The 14,829-nt window shown below is 38.5% G+C and overlaps 3 protein-coding genes across 4 annotated transcripts in view; all 3 read left to right on the top strand.

Annotated features, from left to right (window-relative positions):
* Positions 1–434, top strand: part of LOC306756358 (phosphatidylinositol 4-phosphate 5-kinase type-1 alpha-like) — a gene marked incomplete at its 3' end in the record, with an annotated part of 5,725 nt that extends 5,291 nt beyond the window's left edge. The window contains exon 8 of the mRNA XM_079241085.1: positions 417–434. Within this exon, the coding sequence (XP_079097211.1) occupies positions 417–434 (18 nt within the window). The remainder of the gene's footprint in view (positions 1–416) is intronic.
* Positions 435–1,332: 898 nt separating this feature from the next.
* On the top strand, positions 1,333–5,610 carry LOC306755799 (26S proteasome non-ATPase regulatory subunit 4-like). 2 transcript variants are annotated; one of them, XM_079240326.1, is made up of 10 exons: positions 1,333–1,393; positions 2,333–2,473; positions 2,556–2,670; positions 3,032–3,118; positions 3,233–3,328; positions 3,411–3,626; positions 3,776–3,884; positions 3,988–4,125; positions 4,691–4,746; positions 4,830–5,610. In XM_079240326.1, the coding sequence occupies exons 1-10, from the start codon at positions 1,368–1,370 to the stop codon at positions 4,998–5,000; spliced, it is 1,155 nt and encodes a 384-aa protein (XP_079096452.1). In that variant the 5' UTR covers positions 1,333–1,367; the 3' UTR covers positions 5,001–5,610. The 2 variants fall into 2 exon arrangements, with proteins under 2 accessions (XP_079096452.1, XP_079096453.1); XM_079240327.1 differs by having other exon boundaries at positions 3,233–3,301; positions 4,830–5,606.
* A 651-nt stretch (positions 5,611–6,261) lies between these two features.
* Positions 6,262–14,624, top strand: znf687a (zinc finger protein 687a). The gene is made up of 11 exons (XM_079240921.1): positions 6,262–6,297; positions 6,749–8,689; positions 8,997–9,249; positions 9,378–9,547; positions 10,195–10,379; positions 10,495–10,671; positions 10,758–10,920; positions 11,046–11,267; positions 11,372–11,484; positions 13,120–13,222; positions 13,311–14,624. The coding sequence occupies exons 2-11, from the start codon at positions 6,770–6,772 to the stop codon at positions 13,923–13,925; spliced, it is 3,921 nt and encodes a 1,306-aa protein (XP_079097047.1). The 5' UTR covers positions 6,262–6,297; positions 6,749–6,769; the 3' UTR covers positions 13,926–14,624.
* Positions 14,625–14,829: the final 205 nt, after the last annotated feature.

The following is a 14,829-nucleotide window of genomic DNA, read 5'->3' as shown; positions in this document are numbered from 1 at the left end:
CAATTCAGAAATCATAAAACTCTTTAGCATCGAAACCTCCACCATTCATTCATTTTCCGAACCGCTTATTCCAATTCAGGGTCGCGGGGAAGCTGGAGCCTATCCCAGCTGGCTTTGGGCGACAGGCAGGGTACACCCTGGACAGCTCGCCAGTCCATCGCAGGGCCACACAGAGAGACGAACAACCACACTCATGCTCACACTCACTCCTAGGGGCAATTCAGAGTGACCAATTAACCTAACATGCATGTCTTTGGATGGTGGGAGGAAGCTGGAGTACCCAGAGAGAACCCACGCATACACGGGGAGAACATGCAAACTCCACACAGAAAGGCCACTGACCAAACCAGCCAAGGATCGAACCAGTGACCTTCTTGCTGTGAGGCCACAGTGCTAACCACTGCGCCACCGTGCAGCCCCCCTCCACCATATGACCAAATATTCCCCAAAACCAGGTCTGTGAATTTGATGTAGAGGTTTGCAACCTCAGCCACTCTTATAAGACCAGCCACTAATTCAGACTTCAGATACAACTGGTGGCTGTAGCTCTACAGGAAGAGCAGTTGTCCGACTGAAAAGTTGGGAGATCAAGTCTGGGCTGAAGTGTCCTTGGGCAAGACACAGTCTTGGTAATTTATATGTTTTTGAATCCATCATTCATTTTTGTCTGGGAAAGAATTAACATTTCAGTAATTTTAGTGTTAAGTGGTAAAGGTTTTTCCTTATTTGAATATTTAAGGGGAAATTTATAAATAATAAAAACCACTACCCCCCCCCCCCCCCCCCAAAAAAAAATACACACACACACATAAATATATATATATATATATAAAAATATATATATATATTATTATATATATATAAAAATAGATATATATATTATATATATATATATATATATATATATTATTATATATATGTATATATATTATTATATATATGTATATATATTATTATATATATATATATATATATATATATATATATATATTATATATATGTATATATATATATATTATATATGTATATATATAAATATATATATATTATATATATATATATATATATATATATATATTCATATATATAATTATATATATATATATATATATATATTATATATATATGTATATATATATATTTACATACACACACACACACACATATATATATATATATATATATATATATATATATATATATGTATATATATATATATATATATATATATATATATATATATATATATATATATGTATATATGTAAATAAAATAGGAAAAAGAGGATAGCCTTTTGAAAAAAAGAAAAAACCTCATTACCCATAAGTCATCACGGTGACGTAGACGTAAACACGACATCCACCAAGATGGTGCTCGAAAGTACTATGGTCTGGTAAGGAATTTTAAAAGTGTACATTGTCAACAATCTAAATGTTAACTCAGTTAATATAGAGAAATTTCAAAAGAAAAGACCATTTAAATGTGTCTTGCTTTTTTAAGTTGATTATACCGTAAACCTGCTTTGCCTTCTTCTTTTGTGTGGCCCAGCTATCTCCTGAGTCACTCCTCAGCCAACTAGCCAGCAGCCTGTCAATGTTGATAGCTAACGTAGGCTATAGGATTTCGTTTTGGACAAGACCTAGTCATTTAAAAATGAAAGTGTTTGCAGACGATTTTCCCATTGTGATTTTATAACGTTTTAAACCGTTTTCTGTGAAATTTTGGTTGTGTTTTGTCGTTGAATAAAATCATCACTTTACTTTACGTTAGCATTAGCTTGCTAACAAAGCCAAAATGGAGTATGACTGTAATAAATAAAATTGTGATACTGTTCACTTGTGGGGTTCAGATATTGACTCTATTGATAAACTTTAACTAAGATAATAAAAAGAAACGCGGTATTTGCAAGGACAAAGGTCTTATTAATTACTGTCGACTGGATGTCATAAAATAATGACGATTAGTACATTTTCTCAAAGGCAAACTTTATGCAAAATATTGCATTACATTTAAAAGACATCACATTTAAAAGTAAGTAGATTTGATGCATAGCAAATTCGGTGCTTCCAGGCAGGTCAGTGAATGTCCTTGACATACATTTTAAAGTTATAATCAGTCATTATTTCTGAGTTTGTCAAGGAAGTATGTTGTGTGTCAGATGCTCAGCTTTAACATCTTTAGGTTTTCATTGCTTATTTTTTATTTTATTTTTACGTTTTCTCTCTTTATTTTGTTCATCTGCTATCTTCAATCAATTTTTGTTAATTTAGTCAAATTTAAGGATTATTATCATGGATCCAGAGAGTTTATTCTTCTCCTTTTCTTTTCGTAGTGTGGACAACAGTGAGTACATGCGAAATGGAGACTTTCTGCCCACCAGGCTGCAGGCCCAGCAGGATGCAGTTAATATTGTTTGTCACTCTAAGACCCGGAGTAATCCTGAAAACAATGTGGGCCTTATCACCATGGCAAAGTATGAGGCATTTTAATTTAATCAGTAACCTGACATTTAATACATGGTTGTATTACAATGTGGGTGCTCTGTCCCTGTGCAGCAACTGTGAGGTGTTGACAACACTGACTCCAGATACAGGGAGGATACTGTCCAAGCTCCATGCTGTCCAGCCTCGAGGAAACATTAGCTTCTGCACTGGGATCAGGGTGGCACATGTGAGTCTGTGATATTGGTCACAGTGACAACAATGGAGGAGCTGCAATAGTTGGGGTGGGGGGGGTTATTTGTGGGTCTGAAAAAATAGCACTTACAAATACAGAAGTGGTGTTTACTTAGCTTTGGGTTCCAGCCTCTAATTTCCTTCCTACTCTGATTATACAGCATAACTATTTCAGATCTGATTTGATGTTTTGAGTTGATATATTGACCTGCTGCAACATATTAGAATGTTTACATTAAAAATATCTTTTAATTAATGCTTTTATATTTTATATTTTAAAAGAAAACCTATTATCATGAAATTTAATTAGTTTGCTTAAACTTCATTATTCACGTTTGCTGATTTGTTTTCTGCAGTTGGCACTAAAACACAGACAGGGCAAAAACCACAAGATGCGAATTATTGTATTTGTTGGCAGCCCAGTAGAGGACAATGAAAAAGAGGTGAGTTAAATACTAAATAATTATGTTTTTCTGAAATTAGTTTACTTTTTTTTTTTTTTACAAACTTAAGATTTGTGACTGTTTTTTGGTTAAAGTAGTCCTTTTTTCTTGTAGCTGGTAAAAATGGCAAAGCGTCTCAAGAAAGAAAAAGTCAATGTGGATATTATTAACTTTGGAGAAGAGGTAAAGTTTCTTCAGAGCACACAACAGGTTGGATTTCTGACATGCAGCTGTTTGTATTTATGTGGTGTGTGGATTTGGTGCTCATCATAATTCTTTCTGTACCCTTCAGGAGAAGAACACAGAGAAGCTGACGACTTTCATCAACACACTTAATGGGAAAGAAGGAGCAGGCTCTCACTTGGTTACTGTACCTCCAGGACCTAGCTTGGCTGATGCTCTCCTGTCTTCACCCATATTGGCAGGAGAGGGAGGGGCTGTCTTGGGTCTGGGAGCTGGCGACTTTGAGTTTGGAGTGGATCCCAGTGCAGACCCTGAGCTGGCCCTGGTGAGAGAAAACAATGGAATTTAGACTTTTTTTTTTCTTTTTTTTTTTTTAAGGATTATTCTCCTTTTTATTTTATTACTATATTTTTGTTCAGTTTATAAATTATTATTTTTTCCTGCAGGACCAACTCATATTTGACTGTCTTTTAGGCTCTGCGTGTGTCCATGGAGGAGCAACGACAACGGCAGGAGGATGAAGCTCGCAGAGCAGCTGTTGCATCAGTAGCTGAAGCCAGCATTTCCTCTTCTGCTATAGACGGTGAGAAAACACACACCTGTTATAGTTGCTGTCACAGATCCAGATTTCAGATTTATTTTCTTTCATGTTTCAATATTTCCTTTTTTTCCCCATCCTGGTTCAGAGTCTGAGGATGTCTTATTGAAGATGTCTGCCCCGCATACAGACTCCGAAACACCTGCCCTGCCAGACTTCAGCCGTATGACAGAGGATGAACAGATCGCCTACGCTCTGCAGATGTCCATGCAGGGTGCCGGAGCAGGTTGAATAATTGATTTTTGATTTTCTGAATTTATCTGTGAATTTCAAATCTACACCCTTTTATTAGTATTTTCTCCTATTTTACCTCTATGTATAAGTGTTAATCTGTACTGAGCAGTGTTTACATAAACTTAATAGAAACTGGGTGATCAACACAAACCAGAATGTTTTAGCTAATGAGGCATAACTGAAAAGTACAAAAAAAAAAGGAGGGTCACTTAAAACTGCCCTCAACGGGGTAGCCTTGTCATACCTGATATATTTGTAGGAAAATAACAAATTTTTGTACTTTTTACTTTCATAGGGTTGTTCACCCCTGTATGGGAAGCCCGGAAAACCTTCCAGGATATCCTATTTACTAATTAGGTTTTGCTGTTCTGCAGGACACATTTACTGTGCTCCAATGTGCTGTGAATGCAGCATGAAAATTAATATGAAAACTAATGGGCATTTCTGCAGTGATTATGGAACAAGTATTTCAAAGATTAATTAAAAATAGACCATAATTAATGGGATTTTTCAATTATCTTATTTTGCTTAAACAATAATACTCTTCCATCTGGCAGAGTTTGGTGCTGAGGACATGGACACAGGTGCTGACATGGATGCTGTTGAAGCCAAGGTAAGCACCAGCTGTTGGGGTATTAGTTTGAAAAAATAAATAAAGAAAAAACAAAATAAAAACTTGCATCTTTATACATGTAGGATGAAGAGGATTATGATGTTATGCAAGATCCAGAATTTCTACAGAGCGTTTTGGAAAACCTCCCTGGAGTCGACCCCAATAATGAGGCCATCCGTAATGCAATGGGCTCTCTAGCATCCCAGACGGGCTCTAAACCCGACACCAAGAAGGACGAGGAGAAAAAGAAGTGAACCCCTAGAGAGAAAAGCTTGATATACAGTATGTTAAAATAAAGAGTTGAGAATTGCGCTGCATGTGTTCACATGTTGTTCACAGTGATGATACAACTTTCTCCTCTGAAAAGGACATCTTTTGTTCTTTCTTTTTTTTATTTTTTTTTATTTTATTTTAGTACCTATTTACATTTTATCTGTGTCAAGCACATGTGCTTAATTTGGAATATTCGGTCACATAAAGAATCCACTTCAAACTCAAGCATGGACGTTTTTTTCAATTAAAGGAAAAAAAAATTTCTTTGTTAAATGTTTAGATACAGTCCTGTCCACTCTAACTGCCAAGATGTAGTTCTCTAATATTAAAAACTGGTATTCTTTTGTTTGTCTAAGTAAAAAACTTTCTTTTATTTTCCTGAATTTTTAGGAAATATTGTCAGGAATATTTGTCAGTAAATCTAATCAAATAGTATCGATTACAAAGTTGGAGTATTGACTATTAATGATTTTGAATTTTGTAGTCACTGGGATTACAAATTAGGCCTGGGGTACGCAACTCTGGTTCTCGAGTGCCACAGTCCTGCAAATGTTAGGAGTTTCCCTGCTGCAACACACCTGGCACACATCGGACGTAATTAGCAGACTTGTGCAGAGCTTGACATCAAACTGCGCAAGTCTTCTAATTAGCCATTGATTTGAATCAGGTGTGTTGCAGCAGGGAAACTCAAAACTTTTGCAGGACTGTGGCACTCGATGACCGGAGTTTCCTACCCCTGAATTAGGCTGGAATGAACTTGTGGCCTTTCCAGGTGGTACTCTCCCTCTTATCTCTAAGCAACTGTGATAGGCTACAACCCGCTTGCATAGGAATAAGTGGATAGAAGAAATAAATGGAAGAAATGTACAAATTACAATTTATGAAGTTTTATTTCATGTTACAAAACGTAAAGTTCTTTGTAGAGGTAAAAAATGTTCGTTTGAATAACAAAGTTTAGTATGAACTATTCTGATAATTTACCTCACCATTACCTTTTGAATCTATAAAGACTTAACCCATGAAAAATTGATAAGTCCAATTATATAGTATATGGTCTTTATTATATATATATATATATATATATATATATATATATATATATATATATATATATTAAAAAACACAAATTATATTAAATTAAAAATATAGACACGAGGCGAGTTTTCTTTAGTAGCGCATCAAACTAAACTGCTGGGAGCTCAGTGTTTCGCGCGTGTTGATGACGGAATACTTAGGCGACCTAGAAGAAAGTCAGGAACCAACTTCGTTAACTAGCAGGTAACAAAAATGACTGTCGACTTCATCTGGAGCAAACACTACATCCATCACGATATACAAGACATTTATTTAGGAGTTATTTACGGATTAATTTATACGTTTTTTGCTTCATTAGGAGTCTGCTGGTTACGATGGCAAGGCCAGCTAGCAGTCAGCTGCTAAAACAGTTAGCTATTAGCAAAAACCAGCAGCACCCCCCACTTGTTGCATGACTCAAGTTTGACATGTTTCACCGTGATAGGTTTGAGTAGTTTGTTGTGTTTGTTCCACTGTAGTAAAGTATATTTACATTTGCAAGTCGTCGTTTATTTAGCTTTTACCTTTCCAACCTTTTAATGCCAGCTAAAACAATCTCAGGCAACCGGAACGCTTTAACTTTGGTAGCACAGCTGTGTTAATATTAGTAAACAAATGCTATTTTAAAAGTTTTACTCATTTCTTGCCTCGGTAGGTTGTAAGGTTGGCGCTGGCAATGGGGGACATGAAGACCCCTGACTTTGATGATTTGCTGGCAGCTTTTGACATTCCTGACATTGATGCAAAAGAGGCCATTCAGTCTAATCCAGAGGAACAACGGGATGAGATGGGAACTAATGCTCCTGAGAGCAAAGGTGGGATTCCTCCTTGCTTTCCTGGTCCTGCACCCCATCAAAGTGAGCCCCCTGTTGTCAGTGTCATTGTGAAGAACACGGTGCGCTCAGAGCCTTTGGAAGCAGAGAAGAAGTCCATCAAGAATAAATCAGACAGTCCTTCGAGCAGTGCCTTAGTCTCTCAGATACCCAGCCTAACCTCGCAGCTTAGTCCCAAACTGTCTTCCACTGCTGCCAAGGAGCCCCAGGTGTCCAATGGAGTTGAAGAAGCTGCTCCCACCAATCAAGAAGAGCCCAACCCACAACCATGGTCCCAGTCACCACCTTTCAGATCTACATTAAATGATGACAGTGATAAAGGAGCTGATCCTGGATCCATTCAGTGCACAACTGATATCATTAACAGTATAAGGCCCCTCCTGTACCCACAATCTTCATCCAATACTGGTACCACTGTATCATCTACTCACTCTTCACCCTCTCTTACTACACACCTTTTACCTCACCCCTGCCCAGATAATGAAGCAAGTCCTGATGATAATCCATTGTCCTCTAGTTTACCACAAAATGGGAGAATTAAAAATGAAAGTATGCATATTATAGACACAGATGATGATTCAGAACCAGACTTAGGAAGTCCATTGGTGATCCAGGAGAGCCCAGAATCTGTAACATCCTCACCTCCCAAATTTAAACGTAGAGCAAAGTTAAATACTGATCTTTTGGGGTCTCCTGAAAATGCTTCCCTTGTACCTCATCCTACTAATGTCAGTTTCACTTCGGCACCATCACAAGGACCCCAACAAAAGGAAGATGGACAGCCTACTAATGCCAGCCCTCCTGTCTTAGCTCCACAACACCAGAATTCTCAGGATATTAAAAGCCCTACCGTGGTCCAAGAGGAGAAATACCCAGAGCATGTGATTGATGAGAGAGACTCACCTGAGAGTCCCCCACCCAGTGAGACAGGTCTTGTATTCACCAACAGAAAAAGCAGTCCTGATTTGAATCCATCTGCAGGTCCAGCTTTGAATGACAAGGAACTTCATCAGCAAGAGGAGCTCATGGAAGTTGAGCACAGTCATGAGGAAAAGACAGGGTACATGGATGAAGTGAGTGAAAAGGTGGCTCCAAATAGGGATAAACCAAATGAGGTGAACTGTGATGCAGAATGTGAGGGCACAGAGACTTGTAGTGCTGCAGAGACTGCTTCATCTCCATTGCGACCACTCAAAGTTAAGATCAAAATGCCTACTGGCAGCATCACAAGGACTCTAACAGGTGGGGTTGCTAAAAGAAGTGGAAAGGCCTCTACAAAGGATGTTGAGAATCAAAAACCTTCAGCAGAATTTCACAACACTAGATCCAAAAAGGAGTTACTGCAGCAGCCCGAGTTGCCTGCTGGAGCAACACCTGAAAGTGCCAGTTCAGTGAAAGAGAAAAACTCAGTGGAGACAAAACCCAAAGTTTCCCCCACAGCAGTGAGCATCACAAAAACTGCAGCACTACCTTCTGTGTTGTCTTCGAGAGTCAGCCAAGGGGCAATCAACCTCCGTAGCCTTGGTCAAAAAACCATAAACAGCGGGATGACCCTGCCAGCACCTTTACCTCTGCTCCCTCCTCAAGCTGGCAGCAGGCCAGCATCCATAGTTAACAGCTCTGGGGCAATCATTTCAAAGACTCAGACTAGCCTGGTGGAAGCCTTCAACAAAATCCTCAATAACAAGAACCTGCTGCCCAGTTATAAACCAGATCTGACTTCGCCTATTCCTGCTGAGTGGGGAATTTCTCTTCCTGCACAGGTGAGCTGACTTGTCATGTGCAATATTTTTCTAAATTTTTCATACTGCTACTGTTTTCCATCTCCTAAAATATGTTGTTAAATGAGATTTAACTAAATTCGAGCAATGACTTGATGGTTAGACAAAGCAAGTAATATGAGGTTCTGGGTTCAGACATTTTCATTGTATTGTGACATTACTGATGTAAAACAACAGAATGGCTATCATCACTCTGAATATGTATAGTGAAAATAATTGTTGAATCCCAGTTTCTTTGAAATTATAGTAGTGTTGTTATCTAAGAGGAAGGTAATTTGATCTCCTTCAGGGTTACCGCTGTCTGGAGTGTGGTGATGCCTTTGCCCTGGAACAGAGTCTGGCACAGCACTACGATCGGCGATCACTAAGGATTGAGGTGACCTGCAATCACTGTGCCAAACGCCTGGCCTTCTTCAACAAGTGCAGCCTGCTTTTACATGCTAGAGAGCACAAGGAGAAAGGCCTGATCATGCAGTGTTCCCATCTGGTCATGAAACCTGTACCTGTGGAGCAGATGATCAGCCAACAAGAATCAGCAACAGGTTAGGGAATCATGATTGCTGCTCTTTTGGTTTTGAAACTTGACTATAGTGTAAATTCTTCCTTGATTTCTTACATCTACTTTTTTCAACTCTTCTGTGTTCTGTGCTTTCAATAATTCCCATTTTAGGCCAGGCTGTTGCAAAGCCAGCACTCCCAGCACATCCTTCAGTAGCTTTCAAGAAAGAAACAGAGTTGGTCCAGAACACAAGCGCCAAATGTCCTGAGTGTCTGGCTCAGTTTGGTATCAGAGACGAGATGTTCAACCATTTTCAAGAAACCAAACCTACTCAAAGCACTGTAAGTCTTGTGTGTGAGAGACGATAAAGTGTGTGGAATTCTGAATGCCTTAAAACATTGAAGTTTCTGTTGTAGCCATGATTATCACACATGATGCGAAGGCCTCTTGAAATCTTGGTTGAATATGTGTTTAAGGAAAATCATATAATGCTCACAAAGTAAGAATTTTTATTCCAACATTATTCATTTATTATTATTATTGATTATAATTATATATCTCTCAACAGGGACATTTAATTAAATGGCATCACACATCATGTTGAAATATGTCAACAATTCGCGCAAACTCCAGCTAATTGTCACACAAGTTGGATCTAAGTAGTGCAGGTGGTGGAAAAGCCAAGCATCATGACACTATCTGTGCTCTGAAATCAGATTTTTATAGGTAGTTGGCTGACATAACAAGTCTGTATTTAATTTTCTCTTACAGGTTGAACATTCTTAATTTGGCGTTGTGATTTGTATGATAACAAACAATATTGTAGGGTTCATTTTTATGTTATTGTAGATCTGAAGCTTTTATTATTTACATGTTTTTCTCCTGAAAGCTTTAAAGCCTCAAACGTGGTTTTGTGTGATTCTGTTGTTGTTTTGCTAAATGACCTTCTTCTTACTTTTGGGTCTTATTATCTTCCTCTGTTGGGTAGCCGTGTACAGAGTGCTCTCCTCCCATGCTCCTCCCCAACAGCTGCAGTGCAGCAGCGCATCAACGCATACACCAAAGCTGCTCACCACATATTTGTCCAGAGTGCGGAGGTTCGGTCAAGCAGTCGCTGTTTCAGAAACATCTGCATGAGACCTGTTTGCACTTTTCGCGCCGCATTGGGTACAGGTGAGGTCTCACCCTGTTGTGGCTGTTTAATTAAACAAAGTTACGCTCTGCTGTTAAAACTAAGCTAATAATGTTTCTCTCATTTTTCTGTCTCTTCATATTTCTCTCTCTGCAGATGTTCCAGTTGCCTGGTGGTGTTTGGAGGACTTAACTCAGTGAAGTCTCACATCCAGCAGGCACATTGCGACTTGTTCCACAAGTGCCCTAGCTGTCCCATGGCTTTCAAATCTGCCCCCAGCATTCAGAACCACATAACTTCTCAACACCCAACGCTAACCGATGGACAGTCCATGTATATGCAATACGTTATTATGCATGTATATACTTACACATTGCTTTCCTTTTCAACTAACTGATATAAATGTTATTTCTTTTCAGGCTGATTTATAAATGTGTCATGTGCGACACAGTTTTCACACACAAGCCCCTGCTGTACGCCCACTTTGACACACATTTAACCAATCAGAAGGTGCATGTGTTTAAATGCCCAGAATGCTCCAAGCTGTTTTCTCAGAGGAATTCCCTGCTGGACCATTTCAAGGTATGTCTTTACTTATTTATTTATTAAGACAATAATATATATATATTTATTATTATAGTTCATTGTTGTCTTCTGACAAATATTTGTTTTTATTTTATTTTCTCTCTGCGCTCTTTGTTACTCAGACCCACAAGACTTCCACATTAAAAAAAGAGCAATCCCCTTCTTCACATTTACCTGTAAAGTTTGAGAACTCAGAAGGAGAAGAATTGATGGGTAAACAAAAAGAAGTGAAAGTGAAGACAGAAAGGATGAGCATTCCTTCAAGGTGGAAGTGTTCAACTTGCAACACACAGTATACTGAACAGGAGGACTACGTCACCCATATGGGTGAACAGCATGGCAAGGTTTAAACGTCATTTACAGTCATGACTTCTTAACTGCTTTTGGTTTCACACACAACTCCAGATAAATAAAAGAAAGCATCTGACTGTATGTGTTTGTATTGTAGATTTTGAAGAAGTTTCCCTGCAACAAATGTGAGAGCTCCTTCACCACCACCTCCAGTCTCAGGCGTCACATCAGAGATAAACACAAAGTCATGAATCGTGGCTTCCGCTGCCAGTGAGTTTACTAATCTGCACACATTAACTTCCTCACATGTATTATAATGCAACCCCATTTCCAAAAATGTGCCAACTTTACAAAAAGTACAACACTGTTCTGTAGTTGGAGAAATAGAATTTGAAATTCCAGAAGAAAGAGTACACTAGAAGAATTTTGACATACCACATGGTAATTAATGGTAAATATCCCAAAAAATGTTGTTACTTTTTTTTTTACATTTTGTTTAAGGGACAAATAAAGACCGCATACTTAAATAATTGAACCTATCTGATCATTCTTTATGGAATCAGTGTCAAATCAGTGTGAATGTTCATATCATCGAAATTCTGTGAAGCGATTTTGAAAGTTTTATTTTTTCAAACTTAGGTTGACTTTTCTTAATATTCCATCCGAGAGATATATATCGACCAATCAGAAAAGGCAAGTTGATTGATAGATCACCGGTTTGCGAGCTGTGAAGGTGTCACTATTGCTGTTAGTTCATTCAAACTTTGTATCACCATGGCCGAGTGTCTCTGTTATTTCTTCTTTGCTTCTTAAAGCAAGCAGCTAGCTGCTAAAGCAGACGTCCTAAAGTCCACCATGAAGTGATCATTGTCCAGGTCCAGAGCACCTGGATTAAACAACAGAACTCCTCAAGTTCTTCTCTTAGTCTTTTGCAGCATCAGCACACTGTTGTTGTGGCTTGATGTGGAATCCATCCTGCAAGGTTGTTTTAGAATTTTCCCAATTTCTTCCCAATTTTGCATCGAATTTTGTGTGAATAGAATTTATTGCAATTTTGTGTTGTTTGTTCGCATCAGTCCTGTTGTGGAAGGGCTTTAAGGCATGCATGCAGTATGCTGACGTAACCTGCTCCTGTGTCTCTTTCTTCTTAGATGTAAAAAACCTATTTATTACTTCTGATGCACATTCTCACGCATCAGGTTGTCAAAACAGTTGCACTTCTCTTTATTTTTAACCAACTTTTATACAGTTTTCTTGTTAAAAAATGGGAGAAATTAAGTATCATACTGACTGCTTGATTGTGGGCAGAGCTGATGTTCTTTCTGAATGTCACTTCCTTGAGTTCAGATCGATTTAACACTGAATTAAGCATTGATAAAGATGATGACATGTGATCTTCACACCCTATGACACAGTTAATGAGTGTTTGCAGACACTGACTGTGTTTCTTTATCAACTTTTCAAATCAGGCAGAAACTCTCATTTGATGTTGACAAGCCTCATTTCTTACAAGAAAAAGATGCCAAACCACATTATGCACATATCCCAGCATGTTTAGTAAAGCACTTCAAATGCTAAATAGGCCAGCCTGCAGCCCGAAACTGTCTCCCAGAAATCATGTGGTCTATAAAAAACGGAGCCTGAGATGTTCAGGTGCAGAAATTGTGTCAAGCAAAAATGCAACACTACTTCAATCATAAAATACAAAATGAAAATGTACATAAAGGGGGGAAAAAAATAATTTTCTATACTTTGTTTTCAAAAACAGAGGACTGCGTAGATTCTGAAATATTGAGTTTACATTGCATAATACTTGTTTTTTGTAATTGGTGTCTGAACATCCAGCGTCATTACTTAATCCTAGGAGTGTATGCGACTAAAAGTTGTGTCTTTGAATGTGTTCAGGTTTTGCTCTGAGAGTAAGAAAACTTTCAGCAGCAGAGCCATGTTGGAAAGGCACGTTCAGCTGAGACACAGCATGATTAATACAAGCCAGGACACGCCGATGGTAAGCCACTTCTTCTTATGAAACACTGACATAACTTTACTAATATTTTAACACATTATGAACAGTTGTTTTCTCATCTTGTGGACAGAAAGGTGATGAGGCTGATAGTTCCTCAGAACAGGACTGCAGTTTGGTGTCTCGCCGGAGACGCAGAGCAGCTGTGAAGGTGGAGCAAGATGACGAGTTCCCAGACAAGGCAAGTCCGGTAAAGAAGCCGCGGACCACCTCGTCTTCTACTCCTGCTTCTTCATCACTGCCTGAGTCAGGGTTTGTCTGTGCTCCCTGTGGGTTCACCACAGAGAATAAGGAGGCGTTCCTGGAGCATATTGGTCAGCACAGACAAGGAGGGACAGACGGCGGGGGTCTGCAGTGTCTGCAATGCGGCGCCTGCTTCACATCCCCCTCCTCTCTGTCCCGCCATCGCTTCATTATGCACAAAGTGAAAGATGACAGCCAACAGGCCCTCGGTATGCATCCGTCATCCTCACCTGGCAGTATGCATGATTATAAAGGTTCTCTAAATGGTTCAGCACCAGCTTCTCCCTCCAGTCAGCCCTCCACAGGTCAGGGCAAAGAAGAGGAGGGTGTACTGGCCTGTAAGGTGTGCGGTAAACACTTTGAAAAGGCAACAGATCTAAATACACACTTCAGAACTCATGGAATGGCTTTTATCATTGCAAGGAATGCTGGAAAAACCACCTAAGATAAAAAAAAAACTAAAAAAAAAAACAAGAAACAGAAAACTAAATTTGGTTTATAAAATATCTCGAAGTGCCCTGTCATTGTCGAATTGTCATTCATGTTTGGGTCATTCACCTATGCACTGACTTAACCAAAGATTTATATAATCTACATACTGTCAGTGATCACACTGTAAATGTTCAAGATATGCCTTAACTTTCTAATACTCAGGATCAGCTGCTGCAGCTCTTTGTTTAGTCATGATACTAGTGAGATGACCCTTTCTGTTTAGTGAATACTTACCTAACTTACTGCTGTGACCACACAGAAGAATCTTTGAGGCCGTTCTGAGAAACCGCAGAGGAATAAGGCAACCAAGCTGAAATATAAAAGAATCACTGCATTGGCTTGGGATTTGTTATTTCACTTATTATTAATTGTACTTTCAGTATTTTGGGAGCTGTTTTCCAGCTACCGTAATATTTTTGTTTGTACTTTGACCACTGACTTGTGTATTTGAGTATGAATGTTAACGAACTGAAGCTTAACTTCAGATCAGTTGCTCATTAGGTTTTCATTTAATGTTTTCAGTCAGACACTATAGTTGTTTGGTTCGGGCAGATTGCTCTTACAAGTGCTCAGTGAACAAGACTAATAATAAGCACATCTGTCTAAAATGTAACCCATTGTAGCAAGTTTCAAGTTGAAATTGATGCAAATTTATTTTTATATTGTAATAAAATGTTTTGGAGTAATTCTCTGGAAAACACACGTTCAGTTCAAGCTTTGGAAAATGGTGAAAGATGATGGGACATGTAGATACACTATAATAGCATGAAGTTCACAAAATCATTATAATTAACACTTAATGCTTATTTTAAATACTCTGTTTACATTAAAATTAACCTTTATCTTTCCTTCTCAGT

Source organism: Telmatherina bonti, assembly GCF_933228915.1.
Source record: "Telmatherina bonti genome assembly, chromosome: 5".
Taxonomy (NCBI): domain Eukaryota; kingdom Metazoa; phylum Chordata; class Actinopteri; order Atheriniformes; family Telmatherinidae; genus Telmatherina; species Telmatherina bonti.
The sequence above is the reverse complement of the archived record's forward strand: the minus strand, read 5'-3'. Positions and strand labels throughout refer to the sequence as shown.